The sequence below is a fragment of the Taudactylus pleione genome, unplaced genomic scaffold, assembly GCF_031769625.1.
Source record: "Taudactylus pleione unplaced genomic scaffold, aTauple2 ptg000585l, whole genome shotgun sequence".
Classification (NCBI taxonomy): Eukaryota; Metazoa; Chordata; class Amphibia; order Anura; family Myobatrachidae; genus Taudactylus; species Taudactylus pleione.
Genome location: NW_028284987.1, coordinates 2,860,004 through 2,882,289, shown reverse-complemented (window position 1 = coordinate 2,882,289; position 22,286 = coordinate 2,860,004). Strand labels below are relative to the sequence as shown.

Below are 22,286 nucleotides of genomic sequence, written 5' to 3'. Positions count from 1 at the left end.
ATTTTTGCACTTTTTGTTAATGGTGGAAAAATGATAACGAGCAAGTGTTTTTTCATCAAATTAAAGTCTTTCCAGCATTTTGCGGTTCAGAAAAATGTTTGTACAGGTTGAATATCCAAATATTCCGAAATACAGAATATTCCAAAATACTGATTTTTTTTTAGCATGACTGAAATAGTGAAACCTTTGCTTTTTGATGGTTGAATGTACACAAACTTTGTTTGAGGCATGAAATTATTAAAACTATTGTATAAAATTATTTTCAGGCTGTGTGGATAAGGTGTATTTAAAACATAAATGCATTCTGTGTTTAGATTTGGCATCCATTCCCAAGATATTTAATTATGGTATGCAAATATTCCAAAATACGGAATATTCCGATATCCAAAATATACCTGGTACCAAGTTTGTAAAAAGTTGGAGCAAACATTTTTACCTCTAATCTGCAAGTTCAAAAACCCCTCTACTATCAATACAACATCTCCACATACTGTACATGTAACGCATCATTTAACCCATTATTGAGGTTTTTACAGAAATTCACCTGAAAATAAAACCACAAATTTCCTCTTAAAAATCAATGCAAGTTTGGAATTGGATTGCAAATGGAATTCACAGGGCAAGTTTGCTGTGAGAATGGCTCGCAGGATCCTACTCGCACCTAATAAGATCGAGCCCAATGTATGCACCCTGCTATGCGCTATGCCCTGTACTATACGCACACACTCAGGCCCGCCAAGAGCTGTGGCAGGCCCCGGTAATAGCGGGCGTGGCCTAATTGCGGGAGGCATGGCCACGCCCCCTTGCCGTTAAAAAGAATTAAAAAATTTGCAGCGCCGCTGGGGAGAGGGGGCGCTCTGAGCCCCCTCAGCCCGGCGCAAAGCCAGGGGGGGCGCGATCAGTGTGATCGCTCCCCCGCACAGGCATAGGAGACTGCTGTGGCTGCTACTCAGCAGCCACGAGCAGTCTCCAACTGTGGCTCAGCACATGCTGTGTGCTGGGCTGCTGTGACGGGGGGGGAGTGGTGCCGGACACGGGCCCCCACCGGGCCCCTCAGGAAGCCCGGGCTCGGGTAATCTGTACTCGCTCTCCCCCCTCTCGGCGCCCCTGCACACACTACTGCAAATATTCTGAAGGTATAAAACAAGACAAAAATGTATTGATGAAAAAAAATAAACATATCAAACACTGCAAACTTTGCACCATCTGGCCGTACTATGTACAGACATGGACACGCACATATAGTGACAACGTCAGACTCCACCCACATACAGACATAGGGACTCCTCCAATCCAGCAGTTCATTCAACAACTAATACTGCATTAAGCATACTTGCCTACTTTTTTTGTTTCCTCCCCGGGAGAAGCAGGTGGGCAGCGAGGCCTAACATTTCGCATCATTAAGCCCCCCCTCATGGTAAACTGCCGTGATTAGTGCATATTTAAATAGAGGATGGGGCCAATGACAAGAATCGCGTCCTACTCGGAGACCCTCGATCTCTGTGGAAATTCTCACCCCCTTCCTAGTGAAGTGGGCAGGAATGCGGGAAAAGTGCCTACTCTACCGGGGGTGTGTGGGGTTACCTGAAAAATCGGGAGCCTCCCGGAAATTCCGGGAGAGTAGGCATGTATGGCATTAAGTTTATCACAATAGGTGCACATTTCATTTGGTTTTGTTTAGTCCTAAACAATAGTAGAGGTGTCAATAGTATCTATTGTGAGTCAGCAAATATCGTAAAAATTCTAAACTTTATCCTCTAATAATATGGGATTGGTACTTTGCGCTTTGTCTGAAGTGGTGTGCATATAGGGGTAGTAGGGGGTGTGTGTGGGATGGGGGGTGGTACCTAAGTGGCGCTGTGGGAGTAGGGGTAAACAGATAACTAGGTGCTCAAGGTATGGTGTGGTGTGGTGTGGGGGTTGGGGTATATGTGGGTAGGTATGGGGTGATGTACAGACCAGACTGGGATGAGTATGATGAAAAGATCTTTATTGGGGTGTACAGTCTAAACTTGCAATGTGTGGAGAGGACCCGCTCAGGGGTACAGTCATTAAACAATGTTCCAAACGTGCATAAAAGTTCTAATCGTGTATAAAAGTTCCAAACATATGTAAGAGTTCCACACGGCGTGGGTCAAGCAGTCCTGGGTAGGTTTGTGTGAGGAAGTCTTATGGGGGGAGCACAGACTCGGTGGGGATGTAAGTAGGCACTTTCAGGGGGTCTACTTTCCATGCAATACACAGGTTACCCCTTGCTGGACCTGTTTATCTGTTTTTCTGTATTTATCCTCTAATAAGTCAGACATGTTACATACAGATTATAGATTGTAAGCTTACGAGCAGGGCCTTCCTACCTATATATCTGTGTGTTATTATATTACCCAGTTTTGTTCTATTTATGTTTCCAGTTGTAAAGCGCAACGGAATATGCTCCGCTATATAAGAAGCTGTTAATAAATAATAATAAATAAATAATACAGAAGTACATGTGTATCCAACAAAGTAATTACCTCACTGCTTGCATTCTGTATGGGGGGCTCCATGATTCTTCCTCAGCATTCAGCAAAGGTCACACAGACCCAGCAGCAGCAGGCACTGCCTCATTCACATGTATCTGCTGCTGATTAGGCTGCTGCTGCTGATTAGGGATCAAAATCATCGATGGTTTATGGCCAATGACAGAGAGCCAATGGTTCTTTGCTATCGATGTACGAGTAGCAGCCAATACTTTTTTTTTATTGGCCCACTAAGCCCCGTCCTGTTTTTTGATTGGCCTGCGGTGGCCATCAAGGAGTGCAAACCATCGATAATTCTCCATAGATGGTTTGTGTACATCAATGGTAACCACCGATGGATCCATCGATGGCAATTATTGATGGACACCCTTCCGATGGCCATCCCTACTGCTGATCCCCTCCACAGAGAAGCATGTGATGAGCTCCACCAATTAGAGCTCAGCACATGCCTCTCTGACCTAGAATTATGGAAAATTGCCTGCGACCCCTCAATAATCTAGTTAATGACAACGATTGAAATACGTTAATAATATGCTACTACAGCACTAAACATAATTTTTTTAGTAGATTGATAAATAAAAACAATACGGTACCTACTGTAGCTAATCATAAAGTTATTCAAATATTCTGGTCATTAACGTTCAAATGTTATCACCAGAATTTACTGTTGCCAAAGTATTTTAATGTTTCATTTTACAATTTACAACTTACCAAAATACTTTCTGAATTTCTGGCTTGGGACACAATTGGATATGGCACCGCACGCTTCTGGCTTTGTGCTAACAATAATTACAAGTATTATGTATTAGGACATTGAAATTTACAAATACATCAAAAACTTTTGTCATATCTAATATAACCAGTAAAATGCTCAGATTCACCGCAGAAACGGTAATTGCCATTAAATAGTTGTCAATGTGTAATAAATACCATCAGTAGGTACAAATCAGTATACAGCAGATCTCCATGTTTCTCATGCTCAAAGTGCTTTGAATCACTGCAACCTACAGCACTCGCGCCTTTGGGCCTGATTCAGAGCCACTCGTAAGTGGCAGCTCGTTCGCTCCGAGCGATGTTTGCCCAACTGCGCATGCGTACGGATCGTTATACGCATGCGCGAACCAGTCAATGCGGCCGAAATTCATGTGCTCGCAAAATAGCGAATGCCTGCTAATTTGAGTGACAGGATGAGGCGTATGTGGGTGGTAACAGGGGAAGATGCTTGAAAACGGGGAGTGGAGATCCGATCGCAGGCGTGCTTAAAGGTCAAAACGGGCGTTTTATAGGTGTGCATATTTAAAACAGCAGCGTCATTGACCACGTCACTGGGTTATTTTATAGCCAGAACTGCTCGCAAAATTGTGGTAGCAAAAACCAACCACAAGAATAGCGAGCAGCTCATACCCTGTTCGATGTACTCGATTAATCTAATAAATAGCGGACATGACGTAGGATGCGAGCGGACAGGGGGCGTAGTTTCCCAAAAAATGACCGCAAGTTTTGTTCGCTCGTTCAGACCTAGAGGCGTGAACAGACAGCAAACAGCGAACGGTTCATTTGAATAGCCACCCCTATTTTCTGGACGAGCGAGCGCAAATAGCGACCGGCTCTGAATCAGGCCCTTTGTCATTATACAATAAGTGTACTACCCTACTCATAAACATCTTACTGAGGGTCTGGTTCCGAGTCGCACTCAAAGTGGCTGTAGTTGGGGCAGCCGCAGAATCCTCATTTATGTTAATGCAAGATTGTGTTAAACTAATGTTGTGGTCCATGTGTGTGTAAGCAGAACACTTACCTCGTTGGTGATGTTTTCGCCGCACATCGGAGCTTTTGCCGGTGAAAAAGTATCGCGCTCGACCCCGATTATACCCGTATTCAATATGAAATCTGCGAAAACGGCACCCGGCGAATGTGAAATCAGCGAAAACGTCGCTGTTTTTTGGGGAAATCACCCTAACACCCCCAAAAAGATGCTCTGACATGGGGGATCACTCTGGATACCCCCGATTAGCCCTGCTGAAGGTTTTTGGGGTCTTTAAACGGGCTTGATAGCTGCTATTTTGGGGATTTGGGAAGGTGGTGAAGAATAGTATTTAGAAGTGTTTTTTGCAGAAAATAAGTAGTCCCAGCACATTTTGGGTACTTGAAAATGGGGGAGAGCATATTTAAAAGTTGGTAAAGTGAAGTTTAAAAAAACGTGAAAAATCCACCTGCCGCAAACACCTGCAATGAAAAAAACACCTGGGGCATACTTGGGGACCCCCCTAGATTGTAGTTCGCTAGTTTTTAACTTTGTACCCCCCAATTTTTTTTTCGCCCCCAAAATTAAAGTGCTTTTTTTGGGGTCTTCTGAGGTATTTTTTTTTTATTTTTTGACACAATTCTCCTTTGGGGGACTGTCTGAAGGATGCAGGGTGGTTTCCGAAATGTTGCACCCCAAAACCCCAATTCTGCACTTTTTTTCGCCACCCATTCCTTGGTGATACTTTTTCACAGGGTCGAACGCAATATACTTTTCGCAGAAACTGCGTTTTCGCTCCATATTAAATACCCTTATTAGTTTAGTATCTGCCCTTGCGCCAGCCCCATGCTTGGTGCAAGATATCCTCAGAAACCGTCTTCCCTTCCTTGTACGCACAACCCAGAATAGCATGGAGCTTTAGCTATAGGCCAAGAACAATCCCATGAAGCTATACAAACACTATTGGATGATACTGCACCGATTGTGCTATTAATTACAAAAACAAAAAAACAGGATTTTTTTATATTTTGAAAGGTTCTAATAATTCCCCATAGTGAATGCTCTTTCTTATATATAACGGGTAGTATATCTATGAAGGTGCTATTCGACTATCTTGAAAGTAATACTTTCAAGTGCCACTTGTGTCCCCAATGGAGTAGACTACAACAACTGATGATACACTGACACAGAGGTCATGACATTTCTCTCTGAATCATAAAGAGAGAAAGGTGATCTGATCCTCAGAGAACAAACATTGGGGAAACAAGTGGCACTTAAATCGATATAGTGATATAGTGCAGAAAGAGCTAATAGAGGCATGCCTCTGAGTATGGGGGGAAAGTCTTGAGCACTGATTGGTACCTTGAATGTGTCATGTGACCAGGAAATGCACTGCAGTGTTTAGAGATTGGAGCTCTGGGTTCGATTCAGACCCACTCACTAGATGCGTTCGCACGCTGCCAGCATATGCAAATTCGGCAAACACACAGCAAGGCAGGCGATCGCACGGCAAGGCATTAGCACGCCCACTATGTCTTGGCATGCGATTGCGGTGTGTATGCAGATGCCCATCAGCCTGTCTTAAGACGCCCACTTATGCACATCATCTCCAGGATGTGTATGCAACCATCGGTAACATTGAGTACCATCGGAAGTGTTGGCAGCACTTGTGGCTGATCATATCCTACTGCAAGCACTGCGAGTACTTTAGTGTAAAATTCAGCCAAGTGACGTGTGCTATGGCACTGCGTCTTAATTATGCACGCCTCTGAAACGGTGTTAAGAAGCTCGGGCACGCCTGCGTTCGCACCACCACTCCCCCCTTTTCATCGACCAACCCCTGTCACCACCCACAAATGGCTTCTCCTGTTACTCATTCAGCCGGACTGTCTATGTGCACGCGCACAGCGATGCGTACGCATGCGCACAATGCAAACATCGGCAGTCTGCGTGCGAAGGATTCCTAGCGAGCGGATCTAAATTGGGTCCACAGTCAGTAATAGCAAGAGAAGACACAGTGAAGCAGGTAGGAGAATCTATGGGCACTAAAGCTTAGTATAGTGAGGGGAGAGTTATAGTGAGTAGGGGGTGAGACAGGCTCCCAGCAATCAGACCCATCTCCATGTGTGCCTCCCCAGCCATTGACCTAGCCGCACATCACTGATTGCAGCTGACGGCTTCACATGCGCGGTTGACGGCCACGCATGCACATTAGCTGCAGGAGACCCAGACCTGGAAGCAGCATGATAGCATAAGCTGAAAAATAGCTCACAGTGTATGGCCAAGATATCTGGCTATCAGATAAAATGTCTCTTGGTCTGATACGCATTTTATCTGGCAGTGTATGCCCAGAATTAGCAGGCAGGCTTGTTGGTTGGTCAAATCAGCCGGTATATGTAGAGTTTAAGGCTGGGTCCATTGTTGTTTATTTGTTCCTATTGATAGATACTGTAGGGGAGCCAATATTCTATGTAAACAACAACAACAAGAGTAATCCTGTAAAGCAGCGATGTGCAGTCTGCACTACACACAGAAATAAGCACACTGCCGCCGCCACCGGCAGTGTGTTTGCTTTGGCAGCCAGCCAATGAGAGTCACACTCTCACTGGCTGCTGCGTCCACTGCAGGGGCAGGGCTGGAGCTCACTCATGAGCTCCATCTTCCGGCTCCCGCAGTGGGTGATGGGAGAGAGGTCATGACATCTCTCCCATAATGCAGACCGGGCCAGCCCGGGAGGACGGAGGAGCGGACGGCGGCACTACTTGGGGCACTGCATTGGGGGGACTACTACTGGGGGCACCATATAAAGGGCACTACTGGGGGCACTGCATAGGGGGGACCACTACTGGGGGCACTGCAGAGGGGGGGGACTACTACTGGGGGCACTGCAGAGGGGGGGACTACTACTGGGGGAACTGCATAGGGGGGACCACTATTGGGGGCACTGTATAAGAGGCACTGTATAGGGGGATCACTACTGTGGGACTGCATAAGGGGGAGCACTACTGGGGGCAATGTATAAGGGGCACTACTGAGGGAACTACTGAGGGCACTGCAGAGGGGGGGGCAGTTATGGGACATAATTAAAATTGTAGAAGGAGGTAGTCATGGGTCATAATTGTGTGAGGAGGGGGCAGAGTCTAAATACCGCAGGATAGCTTAGTGGCCCTCGGCTTCATCAAATTTTTTAATGTGGCCCACACTGCCTTAAAGGTTGAAGACCCCTGCTGTAAAGGATGCTTAAAATCACTAAAAATTTACCAAATAAACATACCACAGCATCAAGGTTATTGGCAAATAACATTTATATACTGATATAAAATTTTGATATTGTTTTAAAATCATTTAAAAGTAAATATGTCAAAATGGTAAAGAAAGAGCATGGAACTAGAAATTTGAAGTAAGACACTTAGGGGCATATTTAGCGCAATCTGCATTTTTAATGCGGATGTAATAAATATTGTTTGCCCAAATTCGCAATGTGAAAATTAATATTTTCATGCAAATTTACTAAAATCCTCTTTTCAGGAGACGGCCTCAGATAGGAGTTCATCCTGGCGAAGAGCTAGAAGCGGCCTTATCCCATCGGGGTCAAGCTTGGTAAATCCAGCAGCACGGCAGATTGGTAAATCAAGCAGCATGACAGCCCCCCTCCCTATGAAGCCTATGGGAGCTGCAACACTAGGTACAATAGCTAGCTACACCACGAATGACAGGTCCAAAATACTAGTCGATTTTGTAGTGCACTACATTTTTTTCCAGGGGTTAAGCTAAGGGGACGGGATACCTTGTTTTCAGGGTGGTAATACTACACCTTTATGTTGCTGTGAATAGTCATAGAAACACATTTTGAACTACAGACAGAATAAGAGCAGCATATCATCAGCATATGGGCAGTGTAATCAATTGGATATATGAGCCAGATTTCTCCAGACTAACTAATCATTTGACTGTGGTACTGTAAGAGAAATAATTTGATCTTATTTCCACCGTAGTTGGAATGGGACCTGGGAAGTACGCTTTTGCAGATTTTGATAAAAACATAACGTTGTCTCAGGATCGCACTGTGCTCACGGAGTAGCCACTGGAGAGGAGAAGTTCAGACAAGACTCCTCTCCCTCCAGCAGGCTGCGGGTCTAGCTCCTCCCTGTGCACCTACCTAGATGGGCCCTTTCACTTAGTGCGCATACATGACCTCTCTGGCCTGAGCATGGGCAATTGGAATTTTAAGATGAGAATGCCCCGCAGGCATCATTTCTATATTGTGGGGGGATGGGATTTGCACGGCCAGGGTCAGCGCTAAGTTTTTCAGCATCCAGCTCCATCCTGTGCATATAGCAATAACGCCAACGGGTGGGAGGAGGGTGGGGATTTCCGGTAGTGAGTAATCTTCAGGCAGGGCTGCTGTCAGACTATGGCACTCCGGTCGACGGCTCTGCTAGCCCGTGCCTTGAGCCGTCACTGTGCACGGTACATTGTAACTCTGGTCATTAATAATTAATTGCAGCAGTAACACATCTTGTATCGCTGCTGTAAGCAAAGAGTTACACTTTTTCCTTTCATTTTCTGTCTAGTACGACATTGTCGCCACAAACAGTAGATAAGAAAATTACTTACAATTCCAAATGACTCAGCCTGTGTGACAAATATACAAAGTACTCTTTTCTCTTTTAATGAAATATGTTATTTTGCACAGTAGCATGTACATTATACACACAAACAAAATAATGATACTCTTAAACACCATTCGAAGATATTCAATACCTGCTGCCAGTCCAAGGTTGTCCATCGTACATCGTAAATTTATTTCTCCTTCTTTAAGCTCACATTTAAAAATCCCTTCAAATGCCCTGTTCTCTGTATTTTGTAGAGGGGAAACAACATAAACTCTGTAAAGAGAAGAAAATAACATGTAACAGGAATGTATATATACAGGATCAATATATAAAACCTGGAAAATGTTCCTTAGTGTAAATTATATGGGTATTACAAATTGTAGAAGTAAAAATATGTGCTTTTATGCAGAATACAGATAACGTATCTGTAATAATAATTACTAGTAGGGACACATCCTTATGATACACAAATATTCCTAATGAATACTTAAGAAATTACATCATAACTCACTGATTAGAATCAAAAATATAATTTTTCACTGTTTTTAAAAATATGGATTACATGAACTATCTATCTATTTATCTATCTATCTATCTATCTATCTATCTATCTATCTATCTATCTATCTATCTATCTACAGTGCATCCGGAAAGTATTCACATCGCTTCACTTTTTCCACATTTTGTTATGTTACAGCCTTATTCCGAAATGGAATAAATTAATTTTTGTCCTCAAAATTCTACACACAATACCCCATAGTGACAATGTGTGAAAATTTTTTTTTAGATTTGTGCAAATTTAATAAAAAAAAAAATCACATGTACATAAGTATTCACAGCCTTTGCCATGAAGCTCAAGATTGAGCTCAGGTGCATCCTGTTTCCACTGATCATCCTTGAGATGTTCCTACAGCTTAATTGAATCCACCTGTTTTAAATTCAGTTGTTTGGACATGATTTTGAAAGGCATACACCTGTCTATATAAGGTCCCACACTTGACAGTACATGTCAGAGCACAAACCAAGCATGAAGTCCAAGGAATTGTCTGTAGACCTCCGATACAGGATTGTCTCGAGGCACAAATCTGGGGAAGGGTACAGAAACATATCTGCTGCTTTGAAGCTCCCAATGAGCACAGTGGCCTCCATCATCCGTAAATGGAAGAAGTTCGAACCACCAGGACTCTTCCTAGAGTTTGACGGCCATCTAAACTGAGCGATCGTAAAGAGAAGGGTCCTAGTCAGGGAGGTGACCAAGAACCCGTTGGTCACTCTGTCAGAGCTCCAGCATTCCTCTGTGGAGAGAGGAGAACCTTCCAGAAGGACAACCATCTCTGCAGCAATCCACCAATCAGGCCTGTATGGTAGAGTGGCCAGACGGAAGCCACTCCTTAGTAAAATGCACATGGCAGCCCGCCTGGAGTTTGCCAAAATGCACCTGAAGGACTCTCAGACCATGAGAAACAAAATTCTCTGGTCTGATGAGACAAAGATTAAACTCTTTGGTGTGAATGCCAGGCATTATGTTTGGAGGAAACCAGGCACTGCTCATCACCAGGCCAATACCATCCCTACAGTGAAGCATGGTGGTGGCAGCATCATGCTGTGGGGATGTTTTTCAGTGGCAGGAACTGGAAGACTAGTCAGGATAGAGGGAAATATGAATGCAGCAATGTACAGAGACATCCTGGTTGAAAACCTGCTCCAGATCGCTCTTGACCTCAGACTGGGGCGACGGTTCATCTTTCAGCAGGACAATGACCCTAAGCACACAGCCAAGATATCAAAGGAGTGGCTTCAGGACAACTCTGAGAATGTCCTTGAGTGGCCCAGCCAGAGCCCAGACTTGAATCCAATGGAACATCTCTGGAGAGATCTGAAAATGGCTGTGCACTGACGTTTCCCATCCAACCTGATGGAGCTTGAGAGGTGCTGCAAAGAGGAATGGGCGAAACTGCCCAAAGATAGGTGTGCCAAGCTTGTGGCATCATATTCAAAAAGACTTGAGGCTTAATTGCTGCCAAAGGTGCATCAACAAAGTAATGAGCAAAGGCTGTGGATACTTATGTACATTAAATTTGCAAAAATATCATAAAAACTTTTTACATGTTGTCATTATGGGGTATTGTGTGTAGAATTTTGAGGACAAAAATAAATTTATTCCATTTTGGAATAAGGCTGTAACATAACAAAATGTGGAAAAAGTAAAACGCTGTGAATACTTTCCGGATGCACTGTACATACTTACCGACTTTCCTAACATCCAGGCTGCTCCCGGAGAGGAGACGCAGCTGTGAGTTACGGGTGCGGGGCCTGACTGGAAGCATCATTAGGCATCACCCCTATTATGGGAAAAGGCTGCGATTTGCGGGTCCACGAGGAGGGGATGGGGCTAAGTGATGCAATTCACCTCATTTAGCAATGCCCCCTCTTCGCTAGGAAGTGGGCGGGATGCGGGAGATCTTCCTACTCTTTTGGGGTGCGGGGGCTACCTGAAAAATCAGGAGCCTCCCGCGCCTTCCGGGAGAGTAGGCAAGTATGTCTATCTTTCTATCTATCTATCTATCTATCTATCTATCTATCTATCTATCTATCTATCCATCCATCCATCCACAGATTCCAGCACTTAACGCGGAATCTATGGGTTAGTGCGTGTTAACCCATAATTTACCGCCCGGGGAAAATGCTGAATAATTGAATGGTTCCTGACGTGAAACCTGGAGCTTTTCCCTGCATGGCAAACCCCACTCCTAGTGGAATTCCCCCATTAGCTGCATATTTATATCACTGAGGGCTGACTTTGATTTCTTTCACACATCATTTTTCTGGTGACTGGTGTTATCAAATGTGGGCTTTAGACCAAGTGGTTTCCTTCTTCATAGAGGTGTATCCTGCATACGATGTTCTGCAGTGGATGCTGAAGTTTCTCTTATTTGCTGTTTTACAGGGGAGAACTGGGATCTATATTACTTCATTGAAGTTTTGTTGGATTTATTTTATATTTAATTTTATATATTTTATATCCTATGTATTATATTTTTGTTACTTCTTATATATAAAATTCATTGGTCTGTTTGTTTGCTTGTTTATTTATTTGTCTGACTGTCCGGTTATGCATTTGGATACCCCTGCACTGATTGGGTGAAACCAATGCGAGGTGGTCCAGTTGAATCCTGGCCAGGTTTTAGGGGTTGGTGTACGATGGGCAGAACTTTGACCCAGGGAGCCTGTTCTCATCCTTCCACTGGATGGATTTGGACAAAAACTTCACAGAGTGGTAACATTGGATCCCAGAAGACATACTAGGGGGTTGAGGTCCCGGTCTGACCTCCCGCTGGTCTATGCTGGGCAGAACTTAGACCCAGGGAGCCTGTTCTGGGCCTTCCACTGGATGGATTTGGACGACATCACATAATAAAACTTAATGACTGGAAAATTTAAGCCCAGGCAACGCCAGGTACTTCAGCTAATTTTATTATAGATTTTGGCTTTATTTGCTTTTTAACATTTCTTTATATAAAAAATAATATTATTCTAATACCATTAGATCGTAACAGCTTCTTGGCTGACAGGGCCAGTTCTAGACCAAGAGGAGCCCAGGATGAATTGGGCAGCACCCATGTACCCCCAAAAAACATCTGCAACTATCATAGAACAGTGCTTTCAGGGTTCATTATTATGTCTATTAGGTACTGTCATACTTGCCAACTTTAAAATGACTTACATGAGCTTCACCTATACATATAGTGTAAAGTTGCTTGAACAATCCTGTGTTAAGAATTTGATAGCAATAAGGCCCCTACACACTAGACGATATTTGAGTGATTTGGCTGATTCCGATGCATCCAGGGCCGGATTATAGGAGGGGCGGACGGGGCGGCCGTCCAGGGGCCCCCACACCTTGGGGGCCCCTACACTGCCACAGATATTGGCCGGAAGCTTGCCACTCACCCTGGCCGGCTCCAGGCAGAATCACACAGACAGCACACTAACAGTCAGGACACTGCTTGATGGACCTCTAGTGGCTGCCTCTAGAAGCCCTGCCCCCTTGTTTACATAGCACCGCGATTCGCGGGTGCATGTGTAGGGGCTCCTGCAGCTGCAACATCTATCTATCTATCTAAAATTATCTCTAAATATATCTAGCCTATCTATATATTTCTATTCCCCACTCAAAATCCGGCATTTTTCCCTGGCAGTGTTTTTTTATATTTAGTATCATTTTTCCCTGGAGTCGGTTCCCAGCAGTGTCACGGACATGATGTAGTATGCTGCGACTTTGCCAGTCAGTGGAGAGTCCAGAGAAGGTAAGGCTGGGTACACATTAAATGATGTGTACCCAGTGCAATGTCTCGTGCGGCGGGTCCCAGCATTGGCAAGTGCATATACACTTTCCCAAGTCGGGAGCGACGGTGCAACAGCAGGGGCCATGCTGCATTCAGCAGTATGGCCCCGCTGATGATATTGCTCGTTGGACCTGCTTGCAGGTCCGATGGGCGACGTCAGCGACATAGTCGGTACACACTTGCCGATGTGGACGATATGTTGTCCAATCCGCCGGATCGGACGTCATATCGTATAGCGTATTACGGCTTAAGGGGAATAGTAGTCGCTGCGTAAGGCAATTTTATTGATGGGGCCCCCACAACTCAGCTGTCCCGGGGCCCCCACAAGCCTTTATCCGGCCCTGGATGCATCAGAACGTCAAATCGTTCATATCGTCCAGTATGTGCGCGCTTTGCTGAAGCACGCTCACGCGGGTCATCTGTCATATACTCAGATCTTTTGTACATGCAGAAAGATCTGAGGCTGCAGCATGGTCCCCGCTAACATCCCCCCCCGCCGATCAGTCACTGCCAGCAACCCCGCCGGGTCACATTGTCTAATGTGTACCCAGATTTAGTCTTACAGAAATTCGACATTTATACTAGCTGTTATGAGCCTACAAATAGAGTGCGTGAATGGTAATTTCACTACTCGAGAACACAAAGGCCCTGAAGCACCCAGATATCCCAGATGTTCACTAGTAGAAGTGGGAATTATACAAAATAAACAGGAATTAACCATTTACAGTTGAATAGAGGAAGATGAACAGCAATTTACAAGGGCAAAAAAAAAAATCACAATTCAATAGAGTAGTGGTGCAGGGATGCTGGAACAGCTTTAATTGCATATATTAACAGGGTTCTCTTCAGGAACTAAGTAGGAGACTGTCTCCCACCATGTCAATCTCTCAGAGCACAGACAAGATGCCTGCAGTCACATGTGCAGTAGCACATCAGGTTGGAGGTCGGACCTCCCTGTAGACTCTGGGTCCTAGTGCCCAGCATGTATGCACAGTTAGGAGACAGTGCAGGAAAGCACAGCTTTCTAATACAAACAATAGATCTTCTATGTCTGTGACAACTGTTTCGCCCTTGATCTTTAAGTGCACGGTGGGGCTGATTCAGCATACGTGCAATGCTGAATGCAGATTCCCGATTATCGGGAATCTGCGCATGTGCAGGACCCGTTCGTGCAGAACGATTCCTGCGTGATCGTACATATCCCCTTCTATGCCTCTGCCTGATTTCCGGCCCCATTTTCTGGGAGTGGCAAGGCCAGGGGCTGCGTTCACGGATGCAGTTTCCTGGCCTTGCAATCTGGCCAGCCTGAGTAAGCTGAGGCTTATTCAGCTGGCCGGCTGCCCAGCGCCGTCTACCATCGCGACCGATGGTCACGATGGTGATCCCAGCCTGCGACATCGGTCGCAATACTGGGATCGCAAATGCAGCAGGGTTTGTCAGTAGTGGCGACCCTCCCCGCGGTGTCACCCGGTGTGGGGAGGGACATTTTGAGCACGGCGTAGCCGCACGCGTCCCGAAAAGGGGGTGTGGCCTCGTGAGAAGGGGCGTGGCTTTGAGGGATGGGGGCGTGGCCTCACAGCCCGATCCCCCATGGTCCCATTATTAATATTACTGGGGAGGGGATGGGGTGCTCACTGCTTGAGTTGCAGTGCCGGCTCACTCACAGTGTCAGGAGCCGGGCGCTGCACTTAATACTACAGTGCAGCCCCCAGCTCCTGTCACTGTGGGGGAGTGTCAGTCTGCACCTTGGTGTCACCCCATCGGCAGGTGACACCCGGGTGCGGCCCGCACCCCCCTTGTGAAGCCACTGTTTGTCAGACACCAACTGCTGCATTTGCATATTAGCAAGGGCGGAATTGTAAAGCTGCCTGCGTGCAGCTTTGCGATTCCATCCTAAGCTGAAGCACCACCAGTGATTTACCAAACTTTTGTAGCATTTAAGACTTTGGGCCAGATTCACAGCTGCTTGCTAGATGTGATCACTCGCACGATGTGTATGCAAGTTGCGTAGGCAGTGCTAATGCACAGCAATGCATTAGTACACCCAGTAATTCTTAGAGAGCAATCACATAGTGTATGCAGACACCCAGGGGCGGACTGGCAGGTATTTTTTGCGGGAAGAATCCCAGTGGGCCGAATGGTCGTGGGGCCGCTTTTCTGTGAGGCCCCGTCCCCTTATTTACGTCACCCGCCGGGCTTTCACAGACTTTCACAGGCATCCGGCTGCCTGTCAGCTTTGTCTGGCCCCTGCCTTAGCCTCTCTCTCTATCTCTCGCGAGAAGAGAGACCAGCGGCAGCCTATTTAAACCCCGCCCAACATGCTGTCAGTGTCACACGCCACGGTAGATTCAAGAGGAAGGTGGCGTGGACCCGCAGCCAGCGGCAGGACATCAAGGGAGGTAAGCTGCGGCGGAGTTGGGGGCTGCCCAGGCAGTCTGTTAGCCTGATCGTCTCCTCTCCACTCTTCCCTCCCCAGGCTGTGAGGTGTAAAGTTTAATTTCACAGCCTGGGGAGAGGGCAGAGCAGAGAGGAGACAATCTGGCTAGCTGCAGCAGTGGCCAGGGGCGGGCAATGGGGCTGCGGGTGACAGCGGCGTCAGCACCGGCAGATCCAAGGGGGGGCAATAAGGGCGATCGCCGCCCCGGCCCCCGTACACACAGGCCCAATTGCCAAAAGTCCCGCCCACTTATTGTGTTATTGTGTGCAGCTGCCTGTCAGCTGCTACCTGGGGGCACTGTATAAAGGGGGCTGCTACCTGGGGACACTGTATAAGGGGCTGCTACTTGGGGACACTCTATAAGGTGGCTGCTACCTGGGGGCACTGTATAAAGGGGGCTGCTACCTGGGGGCACTATATAAGGGGGCTGCTACCTGGGGACACTGTATAAGGGGGCTTCTACCTGGGGACATTGTATAAGGGGGCTGCTACTTGGGGACACTGTATAAGGGGGCTGCTACCTGGGGACACTGTGTAAGGGGGCTGCTACCTGGGGGCACTGTGTAAGGGGGCTGCTACCTGGGGGCACTATATAAGGGGGCTGCTACCTGGGGACACTGTATAAGGGGGCTGCTACCTGGGGACACTGTGTAAGGGGGATGCTACTTGGGGACACTGGTTAAGGGGGCTGTTACCTGGGAACACTGTGTAAGGGGGCTACTACCTGGGGACACTGTGTAAGGGGGCTGCTACCTGGGGACACTGTGTAAGAGGGCTGCTACCTGGGGACACTGTGTAAGGGGGCTAGCCACCAGAGGTCAGGGGTTTATTTGGCTGGGGAAGAACAATGGCAGTAGCCATTGCCAATGGGGGCTGGCTGCTGGGAGGACTGGGAGACCATGCGCTGCATGCATGCTGTCAGGTGACATGACAGGTCAGGCTGGGCTGATCATAGGGAGATGGAGTCTTGAGAGAGCTGTGCTGTGAGGAGCTGAGCAGTGAAGGGGGCTGTCATATGAGGGAGATTGTGCTGAAGAGGGCTGTGTTGCGAGGGGCTGTGTTGAGGGAAGCTGTGCTGTGAGGCGCTGTGATGTTAAGGGGGCTGTCATATGAGGGAGACTGAAGGGGGCTGTGTGAAGTGCTGTGAGGGCAGAGGGTTTTGTTGGGGGCACAGAGGAGATGGTGCTGGGGCAAAAAGGAGCTGGACAGTGGGATGTATTGGAGAGACCCAAGGGGATGGTATTGGAGAGTGACAGGGGGATGGTGCTGTTGAGATACAGGGGGATAGTACTGATGAGAACCTCTGTTGCATGTTGATGACATTGGCTTTATTCTTACGCTAACAGGTGGCTTCCGGATCATGTGATCTCCAGCATGAATAGTGAATACTGACTCAAGACACTGCCTGTCCAGGTTCCCTGTTACAAAGAAATCATATAGGTAAGAAAATATTTATTCACATGCTGTGATTATTCATTGGGGAGTGGGATTGGGGGCATATCCATCAGCTCCCGGGGTGGTGGGCATGCCCCCAGCATGATGAAAATAAGGGGAGTAACTTGAAGGCATAGCATTTAACATGCAGCTACGCCCCTTTCCGCAAGGCCACACCCACGTTTTCAGGCACACGCATTCGGCGCGCGCATAGGGCCACTTTCCGGATTTTTTCCAGGGCCACTTTCATTTCCCAATCCACCCCTGCAGACACCCACCAGCCTGTTTTAAGACACCCACTAGTGCACGTCATGTCCAGGAAGTGTATGCAACCATCGGTACATCGGGTAACATCAGATACTATCGCAGTGCTTGAGGTTGACCATACCCTGCAGCAAGCACTGCGAGCACTTCAGTGTAAAAACAAGCCAGGTGACGTGTACTATGATGCTATCTTATAATTATGCACAACTCTAAAACACTGTTGAGATGCTCAGGCACACCTGCGTTTGCATTAGCAAAATGGAAGTGGCAAAAAAATTGCAGGCATGGTTAATCTAATGGTGATTACGGATGCACAGGGGATCCCATCACAATTGACTGACAGGTTTTTAGCATTTGGGGGTGGTAACGGAGGGTGCTCGTAAAAACGCAGGTGTGTCTGACCGTTTAAATGCTGTATGATGGGCGTGCATACATTATCCCTTGCAATCTCCTACGCTGCAAGAGAATCCTCTGTGTGTTAGGAGAGCTGCCAAGTCTGCGGTTGGTTAGACCTTCTGCAAGGGCCAGATGGCCGCTCGATGTGCGTCAATGTTACTGATATTTACACAGGTAAGCGATGTCGTACGCATGTACGAAGGCAGCAGTGGGCATCATTATGTTCGGGTAAGTTTTGGAACCATTAGCATATTTCCGCAGCTGTGTTGCGTATGAAATCACAGCTGCGATTGCATTAGCGTCCATCTCTGAATCAGGCCCACATTCTGCAGCTCCTTATAGAGAATAGTTCAGTCATTTACATTAGTCCCTACCCCAGTGGAGCTTACAATCTACGTTCCCTACCACATGTACACACACAGACACACTAATGTTCATTTTTTTGTCAGAAGACAATTAACCTACCAGTATATTTTTGGATTGTGGGAGGAAACTGGAGTACTTGGAGGAAACCCACAGAAGCATACTGAGAACATGCAAACTCTAATCTGCTATAATAATCTAGATATTCCTATCGTTTACATTTTCAATTCACTAATATATTGAGGCACTCTGTACATTTCTTATAGTTTATTTTCTACACTATTCTCTTTTTTTATTTATTTTTTTACTGCAAGTTCATGTAAATTCAGTTACAATTGATGTATACAATGTATATGTATGATAATTGTAACTCAGCAGCATTGGTTGCTATGGTTACTGTGACATCATACACCTATCCTGTGACATCACAGTGCTTCACCCTGTAACATTCTAACAACAGTTGCAGCAGTTTCCAGTTAATGGCCAGGAAGGAGGAAGGTAAGTCCTACATAGCAGGGTATGATGGAGGTGGGTAAGGAAAGCAGATTGCCATCTATTAGGGTGAAAGTCAGGACAAGATAGATAGAACAGGCAATATACTGTATGTACAAATAATTAGGAGAAGTAAACGGAGGAATGACACATTTAGGAACACAAATTCATAATGTAGTATTAGAGAAATAACACATACAGTACAGTGGCTGGAAGAACAAGTACTTGGGTTATGGAAGAGGAAAATACAGGAGAACTGTCCACATGAGACAGTAACAGAGGATGGTGCCAGAGGGATCATTAGTAATACAATGGGTTGTGAGGAGAGACAGGATGATGAGATGAGAGACAGACAGGGTAGATAAATGTGCTTAGTATGTCATAACAATGACTGTATATATAGAAGTTTAGTGGCGTATTTGTCAAAGAAGCACCAAATGCAATGATTAAGCTGATTATTTTATCACCACAAGCGCTGTGAGCAAGAGACATGCTCCCCATGTCCCTTATCATATTTGTCCCCACCTACCCCTCCTATTGTCACATATGACCCCTATACATATAATTTGAAACACATAATAGTTGTGCGCAGGGTTCCAGCACCTTACCCAGTATTTATCACAATCTGCATGTTTAATGTGGATGTGATAAATATTTTTGCATACATTTTCAACGTGAAAAATTAAAATTCATATTTTCACTTGAATTTACAATTCTGCTCTTGGCGGTGAGCCCGGCTCCGGTAAGAGCCCGTCCCGGTGAAGAGCTGGAAGCGGTGCGATAGCTTACGCTATCACAACACTGACTGGTTTGGGTCCTTGGCGCACACAGTGCATGTGTCCAGTGCCAGATTAAGGTCCACAAGGGCCTGGAGCTGAAATTTATGAAGGGCCTATTGTGTGCCGCCGCAAGAGGTGTGTTCATCACTGCGATTGGGGGATGTAGTCAAAATACCGACGGACGGGATTCCGTCTGTTGAAATCCCGGCGTCGTAATCCCAACCCGGGACTAAACATAGGCGGTTAAATCCCGAAGCCAGCCTACACATCGACGCCGGAATCCTGACATAGGACATTCAGATCAAAGGCAAGCGTGGGTGCCCTTAGCTGTTAGCCACGGGAAGGGGGGGTTTAGGGTTAGGTACCACTGGGGGGGTTAGGGTTAGGCCCCACTGGTGGGGGGAGTTAGGGTTAGGCACTAAGGGGGGACGGTTAGGTTTAGGCACCAAGAGGGGAGGGTTAAGGTTAGGCACTAACTGTTAGGGTGCAAGAAGGGAGGGTTAGGAAGAGAAAGGGGGAGGGTTTGTATACTTACCCGACCCCCGTCGGAAATCTGAGCATCACGACTGCCAGGTAATCATACCCAACCCGTGCGGGTGTGACTAGTGATGTGGGGGTGTAACTAGCATTGTGGGGGTGTTGTCTGCACAGGGATGTGGCCTGTCCTGTGTGATGTGACTAGCCCCTATCTTTAAAAACCTCAATCTCTTTTCCCTTTTCACTTATATCAATAGTGTAAAGCGAGATTCAGCAAAGGAACAACTTGTTAAAATGGCACATGGTGATGACGTAAATCTGAAAATATCTCTATTAAAGAGCACATGGGTCACTTAGTGATGTCATGAATGTGCCATCGCTATCTCTCTCTCTATATATAAAAATACCTGATCTTATTAATAGTTATAGGGGGGAATTCAGGGCCTGATTCAGAGCCGCTCGTAAGCGGCCGCTCGTTCGTTCTGAGCGATGTTCGCACAACTGCGCATGCGTACGGGTTTTAGTACGCATGCGCGAACCAGTCAGTGCGGTCGAAAATTGTGTGCTCGCAAAATAGCGAATGCCTGCTAATTTGAGTGACAGAATGAGGCGTTTGTGGGTGGTAACAGGTGAAGATGCTTGAAAACGGGGAGTGGAGATCAGAACGCAGGCGTGCCAAAAGGTCAAAACGGGCGTTTTAAGGGTGTGCATAATTAACAAAGCAGCGTCATCGTCCACGTCAGTTAGGTGTCTTTTAGCCAGAACTGCTCGCATGATTGCGGTAGGAAAATGCAACCACAAGAATAGCGAGCAGTTCATACACCTTTCGATGTACTCGATTAATCAAATAAATAGCGGAGATGACATATGATGCGAGCGGCCAGGGGGCGTTTTTTACAAAAAAACGTCCGCATGTTTTGTTCGCTCGTTCAGACATAGAGGCATCAACAGACCGCAAAGAGCGAACGGTCAATTTAAATAGCCAGCCCCTTTTTCTAAATGAGCGAGCGCAAATAGCGTCCGGCTCTGAATCAGACCCTCAATTCAGTGCGATGTAGATTAGCCACGGGAGAGAGCTCCTGCAGCTATTCAATACACTGCGCTGTTTGGGCGGCTAAAGGATTTTTTCTCCCACCCCCCTGGGGATGCGAGGAGAAATCTGACAAAAGTGCGGGGCGTGCAGCTGTTTGCCGGCTTAGCGCAGTGCTAATAGCCACGCGCCTGCCACTTTAGTTGGAGAATGCCGGTTACAGCACCTTAACACCCAGGTTGTCGCGAGAACTGGCATTCTCTGACTTACCTGCTTCACGACAAGGCACACAGCTCATTGAATTGAATAGCTGTGGGAGCTCCCTCCCGCGGTTATTCATCATCGCGCTGAATTGAATTCCCCCCATACTGAGGTGTTAGATCTAGAAACCATAGTGAGATCCAAAACAGAGTCACTTGGGGCCTGATTCTGCAGTGCCAATGGTACTGCCCCACCGCAAGAAACGGAAAGTGGGAATCTCAGTATTAATGAAATTGTCAAAAAAAATAAAATAAATAAATATATATATATATATATATATATATTAGGGGTGAGCGGGTTCGGATTTCTGAAATCCGAACCCCCCCGAGCCCCCCCGATCCGAGTCCGATCCGAATCAGGCTCGACTTTTCCCGCCTGACTCGGATCTGAAATCGAGGCAAAACGTCATCATCCCGCCTTCCGAGTCTCGCGGGTTTTGGATCCTATATAAGGTACCCACGTCGGCGCCATTTTCTCACTCGGCTGTGGACAGTGAAGAGGGAGGGTGGGAGTTAGGGCTGTGTAGTGTAGTGTAGTGTAGTGCTGCTGTTGTCCACTACTTCAAAGTCCATAGGGGCTGGCTGTGTTGTGCTGTGCTGCTGTTGTTAATAGGGGCTGTGTCCACTACTTCAAAGTCCATAGGGGCTGGCTGGACTGTGTTGTGCAGTCAGTTCTCCATAGGGGCTGTGTCCACTCCAAAGTCCTGTGCAGTGTCCCAGTCCTAAAGGAGTGCTGCAGTGTTGTCCAGGGGGTGCTCTGTCCATCAGGGGTGCTCCCCCCAAGTGCTAAAAAAATAATATATTTTCTGTGTTTGTGAATTGTGTGCGCAGTAGCCGCACGTGCATCAACAAAGTAGTGCCAAGCGTGCGCCTGTGTCATAAGTAAAGGGCCGGCTGGCTTGACCGTTAAGGGTGCTGTAACCCCCGAAAGTACACTCCAGTCCAAACCAAAAAAAAAATTATTTTCTGTGTTTGTGAATTGTGTGCGCAGTAGCCGCACGTGCATCAACAAAGTAGTGCCAAGCGTGCGCCTGTGTCATAAGTAAAGGGCCGGCTGGCTTGACCGTTAAGGGTGCTGTAACCCCCGAAAGTACACTCCAGTCCAAACCAAAAAAAAAATTATTTTCTGTGT

At 46.6% G+C, this 22,286-nt stretch overlaps 1 protein-coding gene across 1 annotated transcript in view; it reads right to left on the bottom strand.

Moving 5' to 3' along the window:
- ITGAE (integrin subunit alpha E) overlaps window positions 1-22,286 on the bottom strand; it is a 183,438-nt gene that overhangs the window by 117,939 nt on the left and 43,213 nt on the right. The window contains exons 3-4 of the mRNA XM_088453654.1: window positions 9,025-9,149; window positions 3,228-3,295 (exon numbers count right to left, since the gene is read on the bottom strand). Coding sequence (XP_088309780.1) covers window positions 3,228-3,295; window positions 9,025-9,149 — 193 coding nt within the window. The remainder of the gene's footprint in view (window positions 1-3,227; window positions 3,296-9,024; window positions 9,150-22,286) is intronic.